Consider the following 22,109-nt stretch of genomic DNA (forward strand, 5'->3'; position numbering starts at 1 on the left):
AAACACCAACAAATACGCACTAAAGCAGAATATGTCAAGAGACATGTTGTGAATTTTGGAAGTGATGACCAGCATCGTTGTTGACTTTAAGAGTGGTCATCACTTCCAAAATTCACAACATAAAACGTGGTTTACACTGAAGGTTTAAATTCCCCGGATTTCCATATTGTATATATTTTCCAAACCTTCATTTACATCTTACATTACTATGTATTATTATTATTACTATTATTATTTATGTTATCATAGAAGTTTACACCCTCACCCTGTGTTATAAACAAACTATTTCTAAATGCTAAATAGACAGGTTTACACTAAAGTGCCACATATTTGTTATCAGTTATTCAGTTCACAGCCAGTAATTCTGAACAGTTGCAGATAAAGATTAATTATATTTATACTTTTTATTGAATTAGATTCCAGAGGTGGCTCAGTAGGTTCTTTCTCACTTGTGGTATGAAGACATTTCTGATAACATATAACTCTGCTCCAGTCATAAAGTCAACAACGATGCTGGTCATCACTTCCAAAATTCACAACATGTCTCTTGACATATTCTGCTTTAGTGCGTATTTGTTGGTGTTTAGCCTTTCAAAAACAATTTTCACCGCGGTCACTAACATATTTGCTCCTTTGCTTACTGCACAGAAAAGGAGGCACACAGTTGCATTAATGAAGCACCAGCAGACCCATAAAATACTCTGATTTATGAAAGAAAGTTGATTTAACAAAGAAAGCAAATTCATTTAATCTGATGGATCGCTCTTAATTTAAATTGTTTGAGGAGGTTTTTTTAGGTGATGATGTCATAAAATATGACAACAGACATCCAAAGCTTTGTCTGAAGACCTCACAAATGTAAAAAAAAAAGTTGTTTAGAGGTGATTTATAGAGACAGCATTACTGTATCTTAGAAGTGAGACACAAGATTGAAGTGGAATTCAGATCAGTGCTTCAGTTCATTGAGAACTCTTCACTCACATACTGACATGAGGGACTGAGAGATATAAAGACGAACAAGTCTCTACACACTGAGCCCTCAGTGTGTGTCTCTGTTGCTCTGTTGTCTCATTATTGTCTTTTTCTCTCAGGTTGAGGAGGTGAAGAAGATGAAAATCGGTGATCCTCTGGACCGCTCCACAGACCACGGCCCTCAGAACCACAAAGCTCATCTGGACAAACTGGTGGAGTACTGTGAGACTGGCGTCAAGGAGGGGGCCACTCTGGTGTGTGGAGGCAAACAGGTGCAGCGGCCAGGTGAGGCAGCGTTTGCACATTCACTTCCTCCATTTTTTTTTCTTTTTACTTATGTGGGTCTAATGTCCTGCCTCGTTATTTTTTTCTGCACCCAGGATTTTTCTTTGAGCCCACAGTGTTCACTGATGTGCAGGACCACATGTACATCGCTATAGAGGAGTCATTCGGCCCAGTCATGATCATTTCCAAGTTCAAGGGCGGGTAAGGACTCGCACAAGTCTTAAGGTTCCATCTGTCGGCAGGGAGGCTTTATTTTAAAGGTATCGTTTCAACAATACTACACCAGAGGCTGTTACACAGTGGCATGACAGCGATGGAGTGAGGGATTTCCCTGATTGAATAATTACTGCATACATGGACACAAACATGCCGAGTCTGCTCAGCGTCACTATGAATAAGATATAAGTGGGATAACGTATTTTTTTCACACTCAAATTTAGGTGCTACATATCCACAGACCTCGCAGGTAGGCCTATAAAGTAACTAAAAATGACTTAAATTGAATTTAGTAGCCACCACGGATGCACCGATATGATTTTAAGATCAGATATCGGTCCAGATTCTGACAAAATAGCTGGATCTGGTATCGGATAATTAGTCAGATCCATGGGGCCAATCCATTCATTTCTATTTTTTTCGACGCGTGCTACGTCATGCGTCAGCAGCATGTTTGCAGCACAACTTTAAGCCAGATTCACGTTGCACGCAGAAGCAGCAATAGACTGCAGAAATAACTGAATGATTATATTGACTCTAAGCCATTTTTTACTTCAGTTTAAGTCTTAACCCATCACAGAGATGAGGAAATACAAAGCTGTCTGTTTTACTCAAACATCCCTGCTTTCATTTCAAAATAAAAGCCCCTTGACAACTTCTTTGTGATGCAATGGCATTAGTTGTTGACACGAGGCATTTTATTTTGAAATATTTGCAGGACCGTGTTGTCGACAATGCAGGAGTTGCACAACTTCATAAATGAGTGGAATTTGTGCTTATAAATGTGGAAATACAGAACTCACATTAGCAGGTAACCCTGCAGAAGCGTTACAGCAACATTAATGTGAACACAATAAGTATTTGTATGTTTGTTTCTAAATTTATTTTAAAAAGATATGGATGAATTAATTTCCAAAATGCATAAGTATCTTTATCTAATGAAAATTGCTTTTTCTATGAAGGTCCATGTCTATAATGCATTATAACACTTAAACATACTTAATAATACCTCTATAGTGCTGTATAATCATAGTTATAAGCACTCATGGTTATTTCTAATGCTTTATAAAAATAATCATAGCTCATTATACTGCCAATATCTATAATGAATTATGAACATACTTATAATGTGTTACAGTGTACATAATTAAAGGCATTTATAAATATTCACAATGCTTTGTAACATTTCCCACAGAGGGAATCACACCACAAAGCTGTTTAAAAAAACACCTCATAGTGATTGAATGGGAGTACTGGTGAGTAAGAAACCACAGATATGGCATTCTTGGCCATCTGATTTGTGACATAAGAAAGTCCAACATACATGAGTTGCATTGATATACACATATAGGCACATTTAAAAATGCTTTTAACTATATACACACTATAACACATTATAAGTATGTTCATAATTCATTGTAGACATTGGCATCATAATGAGTTATGATTTTTTTTATAAAGCATTGCTCATAACTATGATTATACAGCAATATAGAGGCATTGTAATGCATTACAGATATGGGCTTCATAAAAAGTGTTACCAAGATTTCTGCTTCATTTGTTGATCCTTTCCCTATCATCATTTTCAGTGCGGTCTATATGTGTATTGCTCTGCGGCTCACTGAGCACACAAGAGAGACGCCTCTGCCACTACTGTGTGAATGTTTGTGTGAATGTGACATCCTGTGAAAGTGCTTTGAGTAGTCGAAAAGACTAGAAAAGCGCTATACAAGTACAGTCCATTTACAGTTTACTCTTGTATTAACGGGGCAGTCTCTATAAACATTTTATCAAACTGTTGGAATCTAAGACAGGCTACATACCAACACAGCACAGGCAGCAGGACTCGGTATTAAAGAATGAAACCATTTTATTTGGATCCAAAGTCTATGCAAGCTGCTTTTCAAATGAAAGAATGGGGAAACTGTAGTGTTTCTGTAGTGTGGAGTAATGTCTGAAGAGAAATAATAAATGATATGAAGATCTTTTACTTTGCTGTTAACTCATATCTCTTTTTTTCTTATCTGCTGTTTCTGCATCCTGCCTTGTCTCCTCTGTCTCCCTGTCCTCTCTGTGTCCCTGTCCTCTCTGTGTCTCTGCCTCAGTGAGGTGGACGATGTCCTGAGACGGGCCAACGCCACAGAGTACGGCCTGGCGTCTGGTGTTTTCACCCGTGACATCAGCAAAGCTCTGTACGTCAGCGAGAAGCTCAACGCCGGCACAGTTTTTGTCAACACCTACAACAAGACTGACGTGGCATCGCCTTTCGGAGGCTTCAAACAGTCTGGCTTCGGCAAAGATCTTGGTAAGAAACACTGCTGCTGTGCTTCTTTTATTCATGTATTTAAATAGAGCTATCTTTGCAATTAAAGTAAAGGAAATAAAGAAACATCACAGCCAGGGTCTCATGTTGGTCTGTGTATCATCCGTTCATTCAATTATTCATTCAAACTAAAAAACGAGCGGAGAATTTCGTTTATTTGTTTTTCTGTATACAATCATGGAAGACATACGGTAATATGATGTGTTTTTTCCCATTTTGGATGCCATACAATACTATAACATTTTTATACTATTGTGGACATATTACTACAGTATGACATTTTATACCATCTTGAAAGACATACTATCGTATGATGGGGTTTTTTTGGACGAAAAATTATAGTATGACTTTTTTATGCTATTTTGGACGACATACTATACTGTGATTGTTTCATGCCACATTGGACGACATACTATGACATTTTTTGCCATTTTGGAGGACATACTTGGTTCTTGTACCAACGTGCACAACATACTATGGTATGTTGGTTTTATGCTACATTGGACAACATTAGTATAGTAGTATGATATGATATAGCACAATAGTATGATATTTTTATCTCATTTTGGACGTTATACTATAACATGACGTTTTTTTGCCGTTATGGGCGGCAAACTATATAATGGCGCATTTATGTAATTTTGGATGACATACTATATGATGACTTTTTTATGCTTTTTTGGACAACATATTAGTATATCTTTGTTTTTGCAGGCTTTTTTGGATTTGTATTTGAGATACTATATTATGACCTTTTTTTGCCATTTTGGACGACATAGTATAGTATGACATTTTGATGTAGTTTCGGATGACATACTGCACAATGACTTTTTACGCTATTTTTGCAGCTTAGTATAGTAGTATGACATTTTCATGACATTTTTTAAAGGCAAACTAGAGTTTGACCTTTTTGCGCTATTTTGGATGATATACTAGTATGATGTATGATGTTTTTATGTTATTTTGGATAGTATAGAGTGTTGTCCAAAAATCTTTTAAAAAAACATCAGAATACAGTATTACTTAAAAAAAAAGAAAAAAACATCATAGTATTGTATGTTGTCAAAATATTATAGAAAATGTCACAGTATATTATAGTATATATAAAAGATATAGAGTATATATGAAATAAAAATATCATAGAAACATCATAGTATAGTATAACATCCAAAAATCATAGAAAACATCCTAGTATATATAGTTTGTTGTCCAAAAATCATAGTATGACGTTTTTATGCCATTTTGAACGACATACTATAGTATGACATTTTCAACAACATACTATTCAATTCAATTCAATTTTATTTATAAAGCCCATTATCACAAAACACAGTTTGCCTCAGAGGGATTAACAGCATACGACATCCTTCTGCCCTCACATCATCTAAGGAAAAACCACCCCAAAAAAAACCTGTAACGGGGGGAAAAAATGGTAGAAACCTCAGGAAGAGCGACTGAGGAGGGATCCCTCTTCCAGGACGGACAGCAGTGCAGTAGATGTCGTTAATAACAATTAAATTACAGTAATGACAAAGAGGAAAGAGAAAGAGGAAAGAGAAAGAGAGAGGGAAGGAGGGAGGGAGAGAGGGGGATAGATGCAACAGCAATAATAGTAACAATAGTATATCATTTAATAATAGTGACAGACATAAAATTACTAAATGCACTCTATAATAACGTGATGTTACGTGCAAATACTGTAGGTGCTGATAAGAGTCCCATGCCTATATTAATAGTGGAGGCATGACGCATAATAATGGCAGTAGAAGGTCGTGTCACCTCGTGCAGGATCACGGCATCTGCGCAAAACCAAGGCCCAGGACACAGGTGCAGCCCCAGACAGGACCACAGCAACAGCAATGTTTTCATGCCATTTTGGACAACATACTATAGTATGACATTTTCACGCCATTTTGGACGACACAGTATCGCATAATGTTTTCATGCAATTTTGGACAACATAGTAAAGTATGACGCTTTGATGCAGTTTTTGACAACATACTATAGTATAATGTCTTCATGCCATTTTGGACGACATACTATAATATAATGTCTTCATGGCATTTTGGACGACATACTATAGTATAATGTTTTCATACCATTTTTGACATACTATATTATGATGTTTTTATGTCATTATGGTGGACATACTATAATATTACTTTTTTATGCTGTTTTGGACAAAAAGCTATACTATGGCTGTGTTATGCCACACTGGGCAACATAGTATTTTATTAAGTTATACCATTTTGGATGACATAATTTAGTATGAAGGTTTTTTTTACCGTTTTATGCTGTTTCAGTGGATAAACTGTAATATGAAATTAATAATTTTTTATGCCATTTTCAATGACTTTATAGAATAGCATAAACATTTTTCTAAAATTTTGCAAGGCATACTTAAGTATGATGTTTTTGTGCCGTTTTGGAAGACCTACTTCTACTACCTACTACTTTTTTTATGCTATTTTGGACCACATACTGTAGTATGACTTTTTTTTCTGTTGTTATGGACGATACTATACCATGCCTTTTTTTTTTTTGCTATTTTGGATGTTGAAGTATCGTATGACTTTTTCATGCCCTTTTGGACGACATACTATAGTATGACATTTGTTATACTATTTTGGATGACTTAGTATAGTATGACATTTTAATACCATTTTGGAAGACATACTACAGGACAGTTTTTTGCGGTTTTTGACAAAAAACTATAGTTTGATGTTTTCATGTTGTTTTGGACAACATAGACAGCATGTACCTTTTGGCCCAACAGCTCGTTGTTAGCGCTGTTAGCTTGTTTACTATATTACATGAATGCTGCTGTCACACTGAATGTCCTGTGAAGCACTTTCAAAGTTTCAAACTTTGTATGGAAAACAAAACAAACAGTTTAATCTTTCTTTCTTAATTCTTAAACTTTCAGTTTAATATTCTTATTGAACAGCCAGATCCAATTTGACAGGCAGAATTCTGAGTCAGATCCAGCCCTTTCTCTCTCAGGTCCTGAATGTGTTTTTACTGATTGTGACTGTGATTTCATCATTTCATAGAAATTCAATAAGACCAACAAAGCATCTTGGCTCCATTCTTTTCAGGAATTTCCACGTGTTCAACAAATATAAAACATTTATTTAGTTCACATCCTGCTGCAGAATTTAGACAGTGGACTCGGGTTTATGGTGATTAATATTCATATTAATTGTCAGTGTTTCTGCTACTACAACAGGACAAGAGGCTCTTAATGAATACCTGAAGACAAAGGCAGTGACCATCGAGTATTAAAACTCCAGGAAGAACAAGCAGCCGGAGCTGCTGATGTGTGTGTGGACACTGACAGAGGAGAGAAATGTGAAGGGGCGAAAGGTCATCCAAGTGAAATCAACGTCGACCTGTAGCCATGTCTCTCATTAGTGACTACTGACTATTAATACTGTATGTGCCTTAACATGTGAAACTGTCTAACACATGATTATAGAATCCTCTCAGTAACACGCCTCTTAGGCACGCTGTAGGTACAAATGTTGTCCTAAACTATGCAAATTAAGAATGTTTCTAGGCAGCCCAAGTGACCTCTGACACTGTCTCCTAATCAATGTGACTGAGTTACGAAATAGGAATATTTTGAACAGATTACATTCATTTCTAATATGGCTTACATTAGGTCAAAAATGTCTAAGAAATGTAACATTTCTAAAAACAAAACAAAAAGAGTTGTGTTCTGTCATAAGTAAAACCTGCTGAGCACCTCTATGCTGTGGACCTCTTCATTCCTGCTGCTGAAACATCTTTAGTTAAACCCTTTGAAACCTGGAGCAACATCACTTTTCTTTTTTTTGCTCTCAGACGCCTTTCACAAGAATTTAAACCTTTGAATCTTGACCAAATTGGTGGGATTTATTTCAAAAGCATGGCAGAAATGTTCCACAATTTGCGAGAAACTAGTTGATTTAGAAAGTAATTTTTTAAAAAAAACTAGAGAAAATGTCTGGGGAAAAAATAAAAAGCTAGGGGAAAATTATATAGTTTTATGAGGTTTTTTTTATTGATTTTTTGTAGATAATTTAATTGTACTTGCTACTAATTTTTGGTTAATTTTTGGGTCATTTCTTCTTTTGTTGCTTATTGCCTTCTTCCCATGCCTTTTCCAAATGTTGATGACCAGAGCTAATGTTTGAACTGTCAGTACGCTAAAAGGTTTGCTAAAAAAGCACATTGACAAAAACATGCAATCTACTGACAGGTGAAGTGATTAACAATGTTCATCCTGTTGCAATGCAATGAGAAACCTTGGATGCTGGCATTCATGAGAATGATTTGACATGCATCATCCACCCAAACACCCATGTAGACCACATAAATAACTTAGTGGCAATGGCACTTTCCAGTGGCAGCGGAGCCCCACTAGGACAATGTGCCCTGACACACCACAAAAACTGCTCAGGAATGACCCAAACATCCTAACATAGAAACAAGGAAGTTGATCTTAATACCAAATTCCACAGATCCCTATCTGATTCAACATCTAAGGGATGGGGTGCAGGAACCTTATTGGACTGGAAAGCAGCCCCCTACCCCTCTCCCTTTATTTGTTTGTTTGCACATAAAGAGGAAAAAAATGTTACAAAATAAGTCACTTACATACAGTGATTCTGTTTCAATTAAATACAGTACCAAATTATTTCCATCAGGGCAGATCTCATCAAAGAAAATAAATAGCAACTTCACCATGGTAAGATTACCACCAATGACTTTTAATACAGTGTGTATCTCAGGCTGGTCAACAGTCAGTGAAATCTTTTGTCTTCCAGTAAATCTTACTCTTACTAAATATGACTAATCATATTGAAGTGTCCACAGGATGCTGGCATGGACTAAAGTATTGAATTTACAGTAAACTAACAAGTAATAAAAGGAACAATGAAGACATTTTTAGATTTACTTTGGCTTTTATCATATGTGTGTCAGACAGAGAGGAAATGTTTCTTACTTCACACTATAGGAACCACTTCAAGTGGGGTCAGTAGACTACTTGCTATCTACCAGTGTGTAAAAGAAAACACATTTTATATTGTTATTTTTACCGGAAATGACGTGTTATATCCAGCAGAAAATAGCCTGTTATTAGCAATGTTCCTGTTTCATCAGCTTCAAATCCAAAATGTTGCACATTTTCTTAATTTACAATTAACTGCCATTTAAAATAGAAACATTTAAATTTTTTTTAAAAATCCTACAGTGTGTATTAAATTATTTTTGGTGGGGAACTTTTATTTTTTTTAAAGAGAATTCACTTGTCAAAAATTGTCAAAAACGACAAGGTATATTATGTCGCCCAAAGATAATCAAAAACGACATAGATAATCAAAAACGACATACTAGTAAATTGTGCCCTGTGGCTCGGTTGGTGGAACCATGTGCAGGGGCTGTGTCTTCACTGCAGTGGCTCCAGGTTCAAATCCAGCTTCTGCCCTTTTCCTTCTTCTCTCTCAAACTATCCTATAAAATAAAGGGAAAATGCCCCCAAAAAAATAATCTTTAAAAAAAAAAAAAAAAACGACATAGTATTGTATGTCATCCAAAAATTGTCAAAAACGACATAATCTAGTATGTTGCCCAAAAATCATCAAAAATGTCATAGTATAGTAAGTCGCCCAAAAATCATCAGAAACAACATAGTATAGTAATTCACACAAAAATTAACAAAAATGACATAGTATTATATGTCGCCCAAAAAGTCATCAAAAACTACATAGTATATTGGGGTGCCCAGTGGCTCGGTTGGTGGAGCAGGCCCCCCATGTGCAGGGGCTATGTACTTGCTGCAGTGGCCGCAGGTTCAAGTCTGGCTTCTGCCCTTTTCCTTCTCTCTCCCCCTTTCACACTATATCTGTCCTATCAAAGAAAGGCATTGAAAAAGCCCCAAAACTTTATCTTTAAAAATTACATTAGTGTAGTAAATTACTCAAAAATTGTCAGAAACGACATAGTATAGTAAGTCGCCTAAAAATCGTCAAAAACAATATAGTACAGTATGTCGCCCAAAACTCATAGCAAGACACGTTATAATAACAACGTTGAAAAAAGGCCCAAAATATCATAATTTAGCATGTCAAAAAAATGGCCCAGACGCCATAGTATAGTATGTCGGAAAACGTAAAATTTTGACATATCAAAAAAATGGCTGAAAACTACATATTATAGCTTGTAGAGACACATCATGTTATACAATGTAAAAAAAAAGTCATAATTTAGTGTGCTGAAAAAATGACATGAAATGAAAAATACATAGTAAAGTATGTTGTCAAAGATGACATAGTATAGTATGTCGTCCAAAAATCAGCAAAAACAACATATTATAGTAAGTTGCCCAAAGATCGTCAAAAAAGACAGTGGACTATTTTGGCCAAAAATCATCAAAAACGACATAGTATAGTACATCACTCAAAAATCATCAAAAATGTGATAGTATAGTAAGTCGCCCAAAAATCATCAGAAACAACATAGAAAAGTAATTCGCACAAAAATTGTCAAAAACAACATAGTATATTGGGGCGCTCCATGTGCAGGGGCTGTGTCCTCACCGCAGCCGCCACTGGTTCAAGTCCGGCTTCAACCTTTTCCCTTCTCTCTCTCCCACTTTCACGCTATATCTGCCCTGTCGAATAAAGGCATTGACTAAAATAACACAGTATAGTATGTCATCTAAAAATTGTTCAAAATGACATAGTATGGTATGTCGCCCAAAAATCGTCAAAAACAACAAAGTGCAGTATGTAGCCAAAAAATCATCAAAAACATCATAGTATAGTGTGTCACAGAAAAATCATCAAAAATGACATAGTATAGTATGTCGTCCAAAAATCGTCAAAAATATTATAGTATACTACTTTGTCCAAAAGTCGTCAAAACTGTCATAATATAGTCCAAAAATAATCGGAAACAGCTTAGTATAGTACGGGTCCAAAAAAAACTACATTGTATAGTATGTTGTTCAAAAACGTCATAGTATAGTATGTGGTCCAAAATCACTAAAAAGACAGTATAGTATATCGTCTAAAAATCATCAAAAATGTCATAATATAGTATGTCTTCCAAAAATAATCAAAAACGTCATCATAAAGTATGTTCTCTAAAAATAATCAAAAACACGATGGTATCGTAACTATACAATGAATATGACGTTTTGATGATTTTTGAATGGCATACTATAATATGACAGTTTTCATGATTTTTGGTAGACATACTTAAGGTCAACCACACCTCCTCAGTTTTATCTAAAAGTTTCTCTCTTCCTTGCTCAGAGTTGCTGTGAGACCTTTCCTATTGGAATGTGGTTCCCTATCAATAGTAGTGACAATTTTTTTTTACAAATGTAAGCCTTTAAGGTGTGGACACCCAGTGGAAATAAAATGAACTGTAACACAATATGAGACTGTGGAAGTGCTCTTTGTGTGATCCCACTGCTGCACTGCTGAATTTTTTAATTGGTCAAATATCTTTGTGTTACAATCACTTTATTTCTGGCATGAAATCATGACTGGGTTAAGTGGGAGGTGTAGGCACAACTCCAATGTGATTGACTACAAACATCATCGCTGCACCATCTTATATCTGGCATTACATAAACTCACTGTCATTCCATGGTTTTTCTCTTGCTTTTTTTCTTTCCAGTGCTTTCTTCTCTGTTTGAAAAATACTTAAGCCTCTCAAAACTTCTCTTCCCTACTCCAAGTTAGGGCTGGGCGATATGGGCTAAAAACTTTTAGTCTATATCTCAATACGGGGAGTGCAGAATTATTAGGCAAATGAGTATTTTGACCACATCATCCTCTTTATGCATGTTGTCTTACTCCAAGCTGTATAGGCTCGAAAGCCCACTACCCATTAAGCATATCAGGTGATGTGCATCTCTGTAATGAGAAGGGGTGTGGTCTAATGACATCAACACCCTATATCAGGTGTGCATAATTATTAGGCAACTTCCTTTCCTTTGGCAAAATGGGTCAGAAGAGGGACTTGACAGGCTCCGAAAAGTCAAAAATAGTGAGATATCTTGCAGAGGGATGCAGCACTCTTAAAATTGCCAAGCTTCTGAAGCGTGATCATCGAACAATCAAGTGTTTCATTCAAAATAGTCAACAGGGTCGCAAGAAGCGTGTGGAAAAACCAAGGCGCAAAATAACTGCCCATGAACTGAGAAAAGTCAAGCGTGCAGCTGCCAAGATGCCACTTGCCACCAGTTTTGCCATATTTCAGAGCTGCAGCATCACTGGAGTGCCCAAAAGCACAAGGTGTGCAATACTCAGAGACATGGCCAAGGTAAGAAAGGCTGAAAAACGACCACCACTGAACAAGACACACAAGCTGAAACGTCAAGACTGGGCCAAGAAACATCTCAAGACTGATTTTTCTAAGGTTTTATGGACTGATGAAATGAGAGTGAGTCTTGATGGGCCAGATGGATGGGCCCGTGGCTGGATCGGTAAAGGGCAGAGAGCTCCAGTCCGACTCAGACGCCAGCAAGGTGGAGATGGGGTACTGGTATGGGCTGGTATCATCAAAGATGAGCTTGTGGGGCCTTTTCGGGTTGAGGATGGAGTCAAGCTCAACTCCCAGTCCTACTGCCAGTTTCTGGAAGACACCTTCTTCAAGCAGTGGTACAGGAAGAAGTCCACATCCTTCAAGAAAAACATGATTTTCATGCAGGACAATGCTCCATCACACGCGTCCAAGTACTCCACAGCGTGGCTGGCAAGAAAGGGTCTAAAAGAAGAAAAACTAATGACATGGCCTCCTTGTTCACCTGATCTGAACCCCATAGAGAACCTGTGGTCCCTCATCAAATGTGAGATTTACAAGGAGGGAAAACAGTACACCTCTCTGAACAGTGTCTGGGAGGCTGTGGTTGCTGCTGCACGCAATGTTGATCGTGAACAGATCAAAACACTGACAGAATCCGTGGATTGCAGGCTTTTGAGTGTCCTTGCAAAGAAAGGTGGCTATATTGGTCACTGATTTGTTTTTGAATGTCAGAAATGTATATTTGTGAATGTTGAGCTGTTATATTGGTTTCCCTGGTGAAAATAAATAATTGAAATGGGTATATATTTGTTTTTTGTTAAGTTGCCTAATAATTATGCACAGTAATAGTCACCTGCACACACAGATATCCTCCTAAAATAGCTAAAACTAAAAAAGCCCCACTGCAACTTCCAAAAATATTCAGCTTTGATATTGAGCCTTTTGGGTTCATTAAGAACATGGTTGTTGTTCAATAATAAAATGAATCCTCAAAAATACAACTTGCCTAATAATTCTGCACTCCCTGTACATGATATATATCTTGGTATTTTTAAATCCTCCTCCTCCATCCTCCTTTAAATCTCCTCCAGAACACTTTTTTAAAGCTAGAAATGGGAGACAGGGTCAAGCATTACTTTTTTTTCCAAATTCCCTTTTTGATTTGACAATATTGAAAGGCCATTGGTGCTTTAAAAATATTAACACAATTCTGTTTTTGATCAATAAGTAATGTAGATAAAATGACAAGTGGGTCAAGGCAAGTTTTTAAACAAGTACAACTGTCTGATAAGTTTTTAAGCGTGCATCACTTTACTGTAATGCAACCTTTAAAATCAGGGAAAGAACAATCCATATCACGATGTAACAATATCCAATATCTAAGAAATAGTATCATATCTCGATATGATATAATATCTTATTATTGCCTAGCCCTACATATAGTTTTTCACCTTAGAAGCTCTCAAGGGCTAAGATGCTTTATGAGCTTTTATCTTTACCAGGACCTAATCCTAACTTTAAATTCTAAATAATGTCAAAATTCTGAGAATTTTCTTAGAATTTCATCACTAGGAGCAACTCTCCTGACCGTGGTGATAGCTGTGCTGATGCTGCGACCCTGCCTTTGGTTGTGCTCGTGCTGTGGCTGTACTGATACTGTGCCCCTCGCTCGCCCTGATCGTGGTCTGGTCCTGGTTGCGCCGATGCTGTGATCTTGCCTTTGGACAACTCCCTTTCACATATGCATGAGACTGTTATCATCTCTATCAACATCATCATAGAGAGCAATTACTAATTTCACACCTACCATTACTGTAATATGACATGCATCTGTTTCTATTATTGCTGTGCCCCCAACCCCCCCTCTTTCTCTTTCCTTTTTTGCCATGATTGTATTTCATTTGCTATTTACGACATCTATTGCTCGTCTGTCCGTCCTGGAAGAGGGATCCCTCACTATCCTCTACCGCTCTTCCTGAGGTTTCTTCCTCTTTTTTTTCTCCGTTACAGGGGTTCTTTTTGGGGAGTTTTTCCTTGGGTGATGTGAGGGTCTAAGGGCAGAGGGATGTCGTACACTGTAAAGCCCTCTGAGGCAAACCATGTTTTGTGATAATGGGCACTATAAATAAAACTGACTTGACTTGACTCTTAGTACTAGGAGGATTTGTGAGTGAGGCAGTGGCTTAAAGAATCCACTCTGCAAGTTGAAACCAGTGTGTGGTACAGTGTGTAACCTGTATAGACTCAGTATTTTACAGCCCGGCTCGATTCCAACCTGCAGCCCTTTGCTACGAGTAACCCCTCTATCTTTTCCTTCTTTCCTGTCTACAGCTATGACACAATAAAGGCAAAAAAAGCCCTAAAAAAAATAGACCATAAACCTGAGCTTGGCCATTAAACCGCACATGTACATTACAATACATTTTTCAAAATAAATGAACGCATGTCAAATAGGTTAGATATTTATCACAGTAATGACATTAAAAAGTGACCGAAACGCTTCACGTGAAATACCATCTTCTTCCCCGCTCGGACCGCCATGATGTGCGCAAAACATACAAGTGAGTCCCTCAAATGACAAATCACAATGGTAGTTTTCAAAAGACATTACCATCATGATTATTTTATTATCAAAATGCATTACATCTCTTGCTTCTTAAACCTTTTTGGAGGGGAACAATTGAAATAGTTACTACTATGATCTGTGTAAAAATAAAATAAAAGCAACAGAATGATCTTTACAAAAAACAAAAAAAAAAAGAGAATGCAGCATCTGTTTTCTGGAGGAACAGACCCAATGATTAGCTTCCAACCATCTGACACAGTTGGTCACTCAGACCCTAAAACAAAGATCATGCGATAAATTCAGTGTACTATATTTTCTCCATACAAGTCTATATCACATTTCTTTCTATACAAGTACACATAATCATACATATTGTCCTATTGTGTCTTTTAGGCTTTATTTCTTTCATTTTAAGGTGCTGGTTAATTTTGGGTCAATCTGTCAAACATTCATGTAACATGAGTACCCTTCTGTGTGTAGGTGGACTGGGGCGGAGGGGGCAGTGGGTGTAGTGGTGGGTGGGGTCCAGTCTCGTGACCGGGGCCCTCGGTCCTTGAAGTCTTCCACACAAACGCGGCTGGGTTTTTTTTTTTGTTTATTTTTAAACCACATCCAGTCCAAAATAAAAGTCTGAGAGGGAGGAGAGGACCCTCCTGCTGCCGCCCAGCTGTCAGCTTAACGTCGCTTTGAGGTCCCACTGCGGCGGTCAGGACGACCTGCTCAGTCAGTTTGTGAGGATTGAGAGTGGAAAACAAAAATACAGCATTCTGTGGAAAGGGAAGCAGCTCTCACAAGAGAACGTTAGCAGCTTTTTACCTCGGTTCAATAAACAATCCAAACACTCCTCAGAGATCCCCTCCCCTGGTTTCCCCGCTGTCACACGGAATGCAAGGATTGGTCGGAAAAACGTACACATATATATTAAAGAAATCCTGCAGGATAAAAACAGTTTGAGCTCAGAAATAAAGTTACTCTCCTCTTATTTTGTTCCTGCATCCCATCACCATATGATTAATATGAATTTGGCAAAAAAAATATGGATATAATGACGAGATGAATGCAGCCGTATGTGGGGAACGTAACTGGATTTCAAATTTATTTGAACAAAAAAAAAAAACAAAAAATAAAACAAGAATGCAGCACCATGAATCATAAGATCTGTATGTCAAGTACAATACGTGAGGTCTACAGTGGAGTAGTCCTAATGCGAAATCAAAACAGTCTCCAGTGGGGATGAGAAAACAGAGGAGAACCAAAACAAAACAGAACATTGGAACCAACGGAGAACCTCCAGAGAGAGAGAAAGGGCTGTTTTTTAATTTTTGGTGAGAGAACAGAAGCTGGCAATCATATGGAATGATCCTATCCAGGGAGAGACCCCCCCCCCCGCCTCTCTAAAGCAGCTGTAGAACGGATGATTAACATGTGGTCTCTGCTTACCCCCCCTTTCCAAATCAAACACTTATTTACTGCAGCACAGACTCGGCCACTCACCAAATCAAAAAAAGTAACAAAAAAATAAAATAAAAATAAAACAACTCTTGCTTTCTTTCAGTTACATCTCAGTATGTATCCAACCCAGGTACCATGGCGACAGGTACGGCTTTTTAGAACTTTGTACAGACATTTGTGTGGAAGTTTTGACTTTCCGACATTATAGAGCCTGTTTGCACGGTCCGGCACATGAGGAAACACTGGGGACAATTTCAAGTTACATGTGATTTTTTCTTTTTTGTGTCATCCAAATCGCTTTTTCCACCGATTCCGTAATGATGTCCAAAGTCAATGATTAGCTTTGTGCAGAATGTGGTAAATTTTTTTCTTCTGAAAATAAAGAAAGAAAAGACAGAAAATAAGAAAAGGAGAAATCCGTAAAGAAGTCCTTGCTCCTCTTAGGTCTGTACATTTCTCCTCCCCAAACTCCCTGTGCTCCATTTCACTGCAGCTGCAGGGGGTCGAGGAGGTACGCAGCTTCATACACACTCACACACACACTCACACGTACACACACACTTGAACAAGGTCCTAAAAGCTTCCTGACTGTGTCCGTACTCCGGGTCCCTGGAGGGGGGAGTGCTGGAACTGACTGAGGCCGGTCCCTCTCTGTGGGTAGTGTGTCGGCGCTGCGGCCGACAGCAGCCTGGAGCCGGCCTGCAGCGCCGCCTGTCCCGGGCTGCCCGACTTCAGGCTGCGAGACGCCTGCTGCTGACTCCCTCTGGAGGCCGGGGCGCCCGAGTCTATTTTAGTCTGCCCGTGGGCTCTGGGTCCCGGGCTGGGAGTCCCTGCCAGGCCACTGCTGTTCAAAAGGCTCGCTTTTAAGTGGCTGCTGCCATAGCTGTGGCCGCCGTCCACGTTACTGCTGCCACTCTGCTGGTGTAGAGAGCCCGCTGGCGGCCTGGAGTCTGACGAGGAGGAGGAGGTGGGGGTGTGACTGGGGTAGGAGGATAGAGGGTGGTCCTGGGACACTCCGGGATGAGAGGTGGGGAGGCGTGGGTAGAAGTTCTGGCCTGATGAGGGACTGTAGGAACCCCGGAATGGAGAGCTGGAGGTTTGCTGGAGGAACGACGGGCTGTCGGTCTGCCGGTGGCTCTCCGATGACTTAACACACACACACACACACACACACACACACACACACACACACTTTTTAATGTGGTGATAGTGTGAATTTTTAAAAATGTTTTGTTAGTCCTGAGGCTGATGTCTGTCATATATAGCCCTCTTTAAAGACCTGAACTCAGTCCTCCTGAAGTGGACCAGAAAGCAGACTGAGAACAGAAGAAGGACTCAGTTCTTTTTTATGCTCACATTTTCACATCATTTGACAGAGGACTCTCTCTGGTTCACATCAGCTCTGATGGGGTCTCTCTATCTGTCTGTCTGTCTGTCTGTCTGTCTGGAAGGAGTCAATCATCACATATCAATTTATTCTTTCAATTTGACCGAGTTGCAGACTCACTCCAACTGAACTGCACACACATGAAGCAGGAGGAGAGAGGGGAAGACGCTGGCCTGACGGCCGCAGACAGCAGTGTTCTGCAGTTGCAGTCAAGAAAGGACAAGGGAAGAAACGACAATATACTTGCCCCTTGCTCCCTGATGATCTGAATAAGTCGCTAAATGTGTCTCCTGTTGCTTTTTTTAAAAAAAAACATCGCAGAGAAGGTCTGAAAAGCCACTAAATAGTAATAAAATCGGCACGTAGTAGTCCTCTCTTCCTGTTACTCTGGGACCTTCTATCGTCGTGTTCATTTGGTTTTGGACGTGGAAATGTTTTTTTATTGCACGACATCTGTAACAGTGTCCCCTACATTATAACAGTGAAAAAACACAGATTGCAGGAAAATCTCATCAATGGCAGGGAAAGTGTTAAATGATAAGTATTAATACCATGGGACAAAGCCGTCTGCAGGTATCAACTAACAAGCCTCATTTTCAAACAATTGTTTGTGGCAATAAAAACTATGAATAATCTATTTCACGCTGAAAAATAAACACATTGTTAATAACCAAAAAAAAAAAAAACATTTATAAACCTTTAGTAACAGACTTCTATATCATTTAGCAACAGATTCCGAATCATAATTAGCATCTGAATTTGTGTTGATGTTGAAGGCTAGAAAATTCTCATTCATTTCTAAATCTTGTTCATTAATATCACGGTTAAAAACATATGGTTTAGGAACAAGTGATACAGTGTGTGTTTTGCAGGCTACCTGGTGTGAGTACACAGAGGGACTGTATCTGTGTGGACTCTTCATGGGAGAAGCCATGGACGCTGCCTGCATCTCATATCGATCTGCATCTGAAAGCACAGAGGGGAAGGTCAGCTCCAACACCAGAAATCATTGGTGAGGTTAAAACACAACATATATTGCTCTATGTTGACTTATACCCCTTTCCCACCAAAAATACTGCATGCATTCTGTTTTTTTAAACACGGGTGACCCCATTTAATATAAGCAATTCACTCCATTCCCACTGCCAGTGAACACACCACACAAGTCTTTCTTTCCGTCAGCCTGTGTCTGTGTGTGTGTTGTTTTGTTGGTGTGTCTATGTGATGTCACACACAAGCCAGTGAACAGGTAAACAGTAGACAGCAGCAGGAACAGAGGTCTTTGAGAACTTTTCAGTGGTTTCTTCTCTTTACAGATCTCTGACTTATCCAGTCTCCCTTTCAAACTTGGTGCAGATATATTTGGATTGGTGTTTAAGTGCTGCTTAGGAAGAGACGGAGGGTAATAAGCTTGTAATGTCGTCATACCAGATTCCTTCTCTGTAGAGCCGTCACTCCTCTTGTAAATCCGCTCCATCTTGATGCTTCGTAGCACTCGCTCCAGAACCCCCTGACCTTCCCTTAGACGTTCAACAGTAGTGGGGACCATCCTGGGAAAAACAGAATTTCATAGGTTATCTTCTGATTTTCATCAGGACCAATTTATGAAGACTATCGGACAGCTTTTAAAACATGACTTAAGAACTTCCAGGTGGTATGACACGCATTGAAAAACATATTAACCCTTAGAGCCTGCTTTAATATTACACACACTTATACTGCTCTGCGCACAAAACATTGCTTTACAAAATAAAAATAAAAATAAAATAAATATATTTATATATATATAATATATATATATATATACACACACACACACACACACATTAAATATACATTAATATTATTTCATTATTATTATACATCAATAGTATTTTTAAGGTAAATTTTTTAACAAACATCAGTCCGAATCATAAATATCAAATATTCATTCATTTTTTGTTATGATACATATTTTTTTAGATCTATGTTTATGATCACAACCTGGGATATGTCAATGATTAGCAGCAACATTGACTGTAACAGTACACCTATTAATATTAATACTGGGGCTGCTGTGGCTCAGAAGTAGAGCAGGCCATCCTGAAATTGGAAGGTCAGTGGTTTGATCCCCAGCCAGTCACATGTTTGAAGTATCCTTGGGCAAGATACTGAACCCCATATTGCTCCTGTTGCTGCGTCATCGTGCAAGTGGAGTGTGCATGCGTATGAATGGTTACTGAGTGGCATCTTGTACGGTAGCCTCGACCACCAGCGTGTGAATAGGTGAATGTGACATGTAGTGTGAAAGTGCTTTGAGTGGTCAAAAAGACTAGAAAAGCACTGTACAAGTACAGTCCATTTACCATTTACACCTAGTGGAAATAGCATGTATTTGCTCCATTAGCCAAATATGGTAAAAATGAACATCATCAGTTCAAAAATAGCAAAAAAAAAAAAGACTAATTCCATGTTTCTGTACTTTGATGGCTATGGGATCAAAAGTTGCAGTTTGAATGGGTTTCAATGGAGCATTTTTTGCACTCAACAGTTTGAATTTATCAATTTAGTTTCCACAGTGTATTTTAAACTTATTTATTATCAGCTGAGCTGGACATTCCAAGATTAAACAAAAATACACAATCTTCATTCCATATGCATGAACACATTATTAAAACATTATTAAACACATTATTAAAATTATGAATGAAAAGTGTTTAAAATGCACCAAACAGTCCCTAAGAGTTGTATTTGAACCATTTAGTGAGGGGAAGGAAAGTAGGAGGAGGAAAGCAGGAAAGTAAATGAGAAAAAGGGTAAAAATAGATAAATAAATCAATGTGTGTGTGTGTGCAGGCATCAGCAGACAGAATGAATAACGCCAAACCAGACTCATCCTGCAAACAGTTACACGATATGTAACTAAACCAAAGCAATTGATGATTTATTTGTTTATTTGTTTTCATTGTCTTTTGTTTGTTTTTCCTCATTTTTATTTTTTTTTTTAAAGCATCTTTTCATTATTGTTGTTGCTTTCTTATTTTTTATCCCATATCCAATCCAATACCATCACTTTGTTGACTTTGTATATGATTATTTGTATGCATTAAATGGTGAATAAAGAGTTTAAAAAAATAAAAAAAAAAAAACTATAAACTATAAAACTATTTAAACTATCAATTTTAGCTTCTCACCACTGGTTGTTGCTGTCCTGGCTTCTGGACTGCGCTGCCGAGCCCTGGTGGTCTGGAGGGCTGACCTCCTCTATCTGTGGGATGGAGGAAGAGTGTGCCGAGGAGAAGGAGCTGTGTGGGGAGGCCGGAGGCTGCATTTGCTGATGGCAGTGGGGATGGTGGGAGTCCTGACTGTAGTGGGAGCCAGGCCGGGTGGGGGTGCTGCCCAGAGATGAGCCGCTGACAGCAGGCTCCGAGTCGCGACCGCTGCCCTGCTTCCTCTTTCGGTACTCCAGCAAAGACACCTGAGGCAGCAGAGGGGTCAGAGGTGCTGTCACATACCTGCTGTTTAACAACTGACACACACTCTGATGCGCAGGTTCATACAACCTCATGTCATTCACACTGACGCTCGGCCACTGACTGAAACACGCAATCATTCACCAAAACTGCACTGAGTGATGGGCAGACCGCATGCACCACACCAGAGAGCACTCACCTGTTAACTGTTTGTTCAATATGACAAAAAGAAAAAAAAACACACCTTCATCACCATGGAAATCACCTCGGACATGAGAATGACACTGTATGTATCTCTAGTTCTGTTCCATTCCATTAACAAACTCGTAGTCATGAGAACGGCTTGTACTGCGGAGCACTGTGTGTGTCCTCGATGCACTGTTAGTAACATACAGCTTTGACGAAAGAGCAAGCAACTGGAAATGCACCACGCCATGATGCAACCACGCTGAAACAACATCTACACAAACACTCACATACACAGAGTTCAAGCACACACACACACAACATATACACACACCTCCACTATTAACGATGAGAATGAGAGCACTCATCCCAGCTTAATGTCATCATGACACAGAGAAAAGCTTGTGGGAGTAGAGGGGGGTATGAGAGAGGCAGGGAGCGGGATGATGAGCACACAGTCAGATACTGACATGGATGGCTCTTGCCTGAATCTAGTGTAATATTACACATAGGGGAGACTGGAGCAGGCAGCTGAGTTAACACAGCGACTGGTAGTTACTACCAAGCACCTGGTGTCCAGCTAAGGCTGGACAATACGGCAAAATATGATCACAAATTATTTTTCCCATATTGGTCGATATCGCTATTAATAAAAATATAGAAGGTGATAATGACTCAAACCAGAAGAAGAAGTAACCAGAGGGTTCATTAGTTCAACTTTAGAATATTAACATATAATATAGAATAACAAACATTTAACTGTGCAAACACGACTTGGTTTAAGGGCCGTCCACGCCAAGAACGAGAACTATACCTGTAACTAAAACTATAACAGGATAGTTTTAGGAATTGTACAATGCCATCAGCAGCAACATGCCCGAGCAACCAGATCGAGTCTTCATGGTCACTGTTAAGTTTAATAAACTTCTCCAACTCCAAACATTTAGCAGGATCAAGGACACATTT

At 38.7% G+C, this 22,109-nt stretch overlaps 2 protein-coding genes across 5 annotated transcripts in view; one reads left to right on the forward strand and one right to left on the reverse strand.

The window, feature by feature from the left end:
• Nucleotides 1-7,549, forward strand: part of aldh1l1 (aldehyde dehydrogenase 1 family, member L1) — a 29,150-nt gene extending 21,601 nt beyond the window's left edge. Inside the window, 4 exon segments of the mRNA XM_042498361.1 lie at nt 1,092-1,257; nt 1,353-1,458; nt 3,579-3,778; nt 7,026-7,549. Coding sequence (XP_042354295.1) covers nt 1,092-1,257; nt 1,353-1,458; nt 3,579-3,778; nt 7,026-7,081 — 528 coding nt within the window. The 3' untranslated portion in view covers nt 7,082-7,549.
• A 7,117-nt stretch (nt 7,550-14,666) lies between these two features.
• Nucleotides 14,667-22,109, reverse strand: part of setd5 (SET domain containing 5) — a 47,736-nt gene continuing 40,293 nt past the window's right edge. For all 4 annotated transcript variants that reach the window (XM_042498398.1, XM_042498384.1, XM_042498392.1 and 1 more), the window contains 4 exons: nt 20,679-20,962; nt 18,934-19,055; nt 18,383-18,471; nt 14,667-17,264 (listed from right to left, as the gene is read on the reverse strand). In XM_042498398.1, the coding sequence (XP_042354332.1) occupies nt 16,692-17,264; nt 18,383-18,471; nt 18,934-19,055; nt 20,679-20,962 (1,068 nt within the window). In that variant the 3' untranslated portion in view covers nt 14,667-16,691. The remainder of the gene's footprint in view (nt 17,265-18,382; nt 18,472-18,933; nt 19,056-20,678; nt 20,963-22,109) is intronic.

This window comes from Plectropomus leopardus, chromosome 2 (assembly GCF_008729295.1).
Source record: "Plectropomus leopardus isolate mb chromosome 2, YSFRI_Pleo_2.0, whole genome shotgun sequence".
Taxonomy (NCBI): domain Eukaryota; kingdom Metazoa; phylum Chordata; class Actinopteri; order Perciformes; family Serranidae; genus Plectropomus; species Plectropomus leopardus.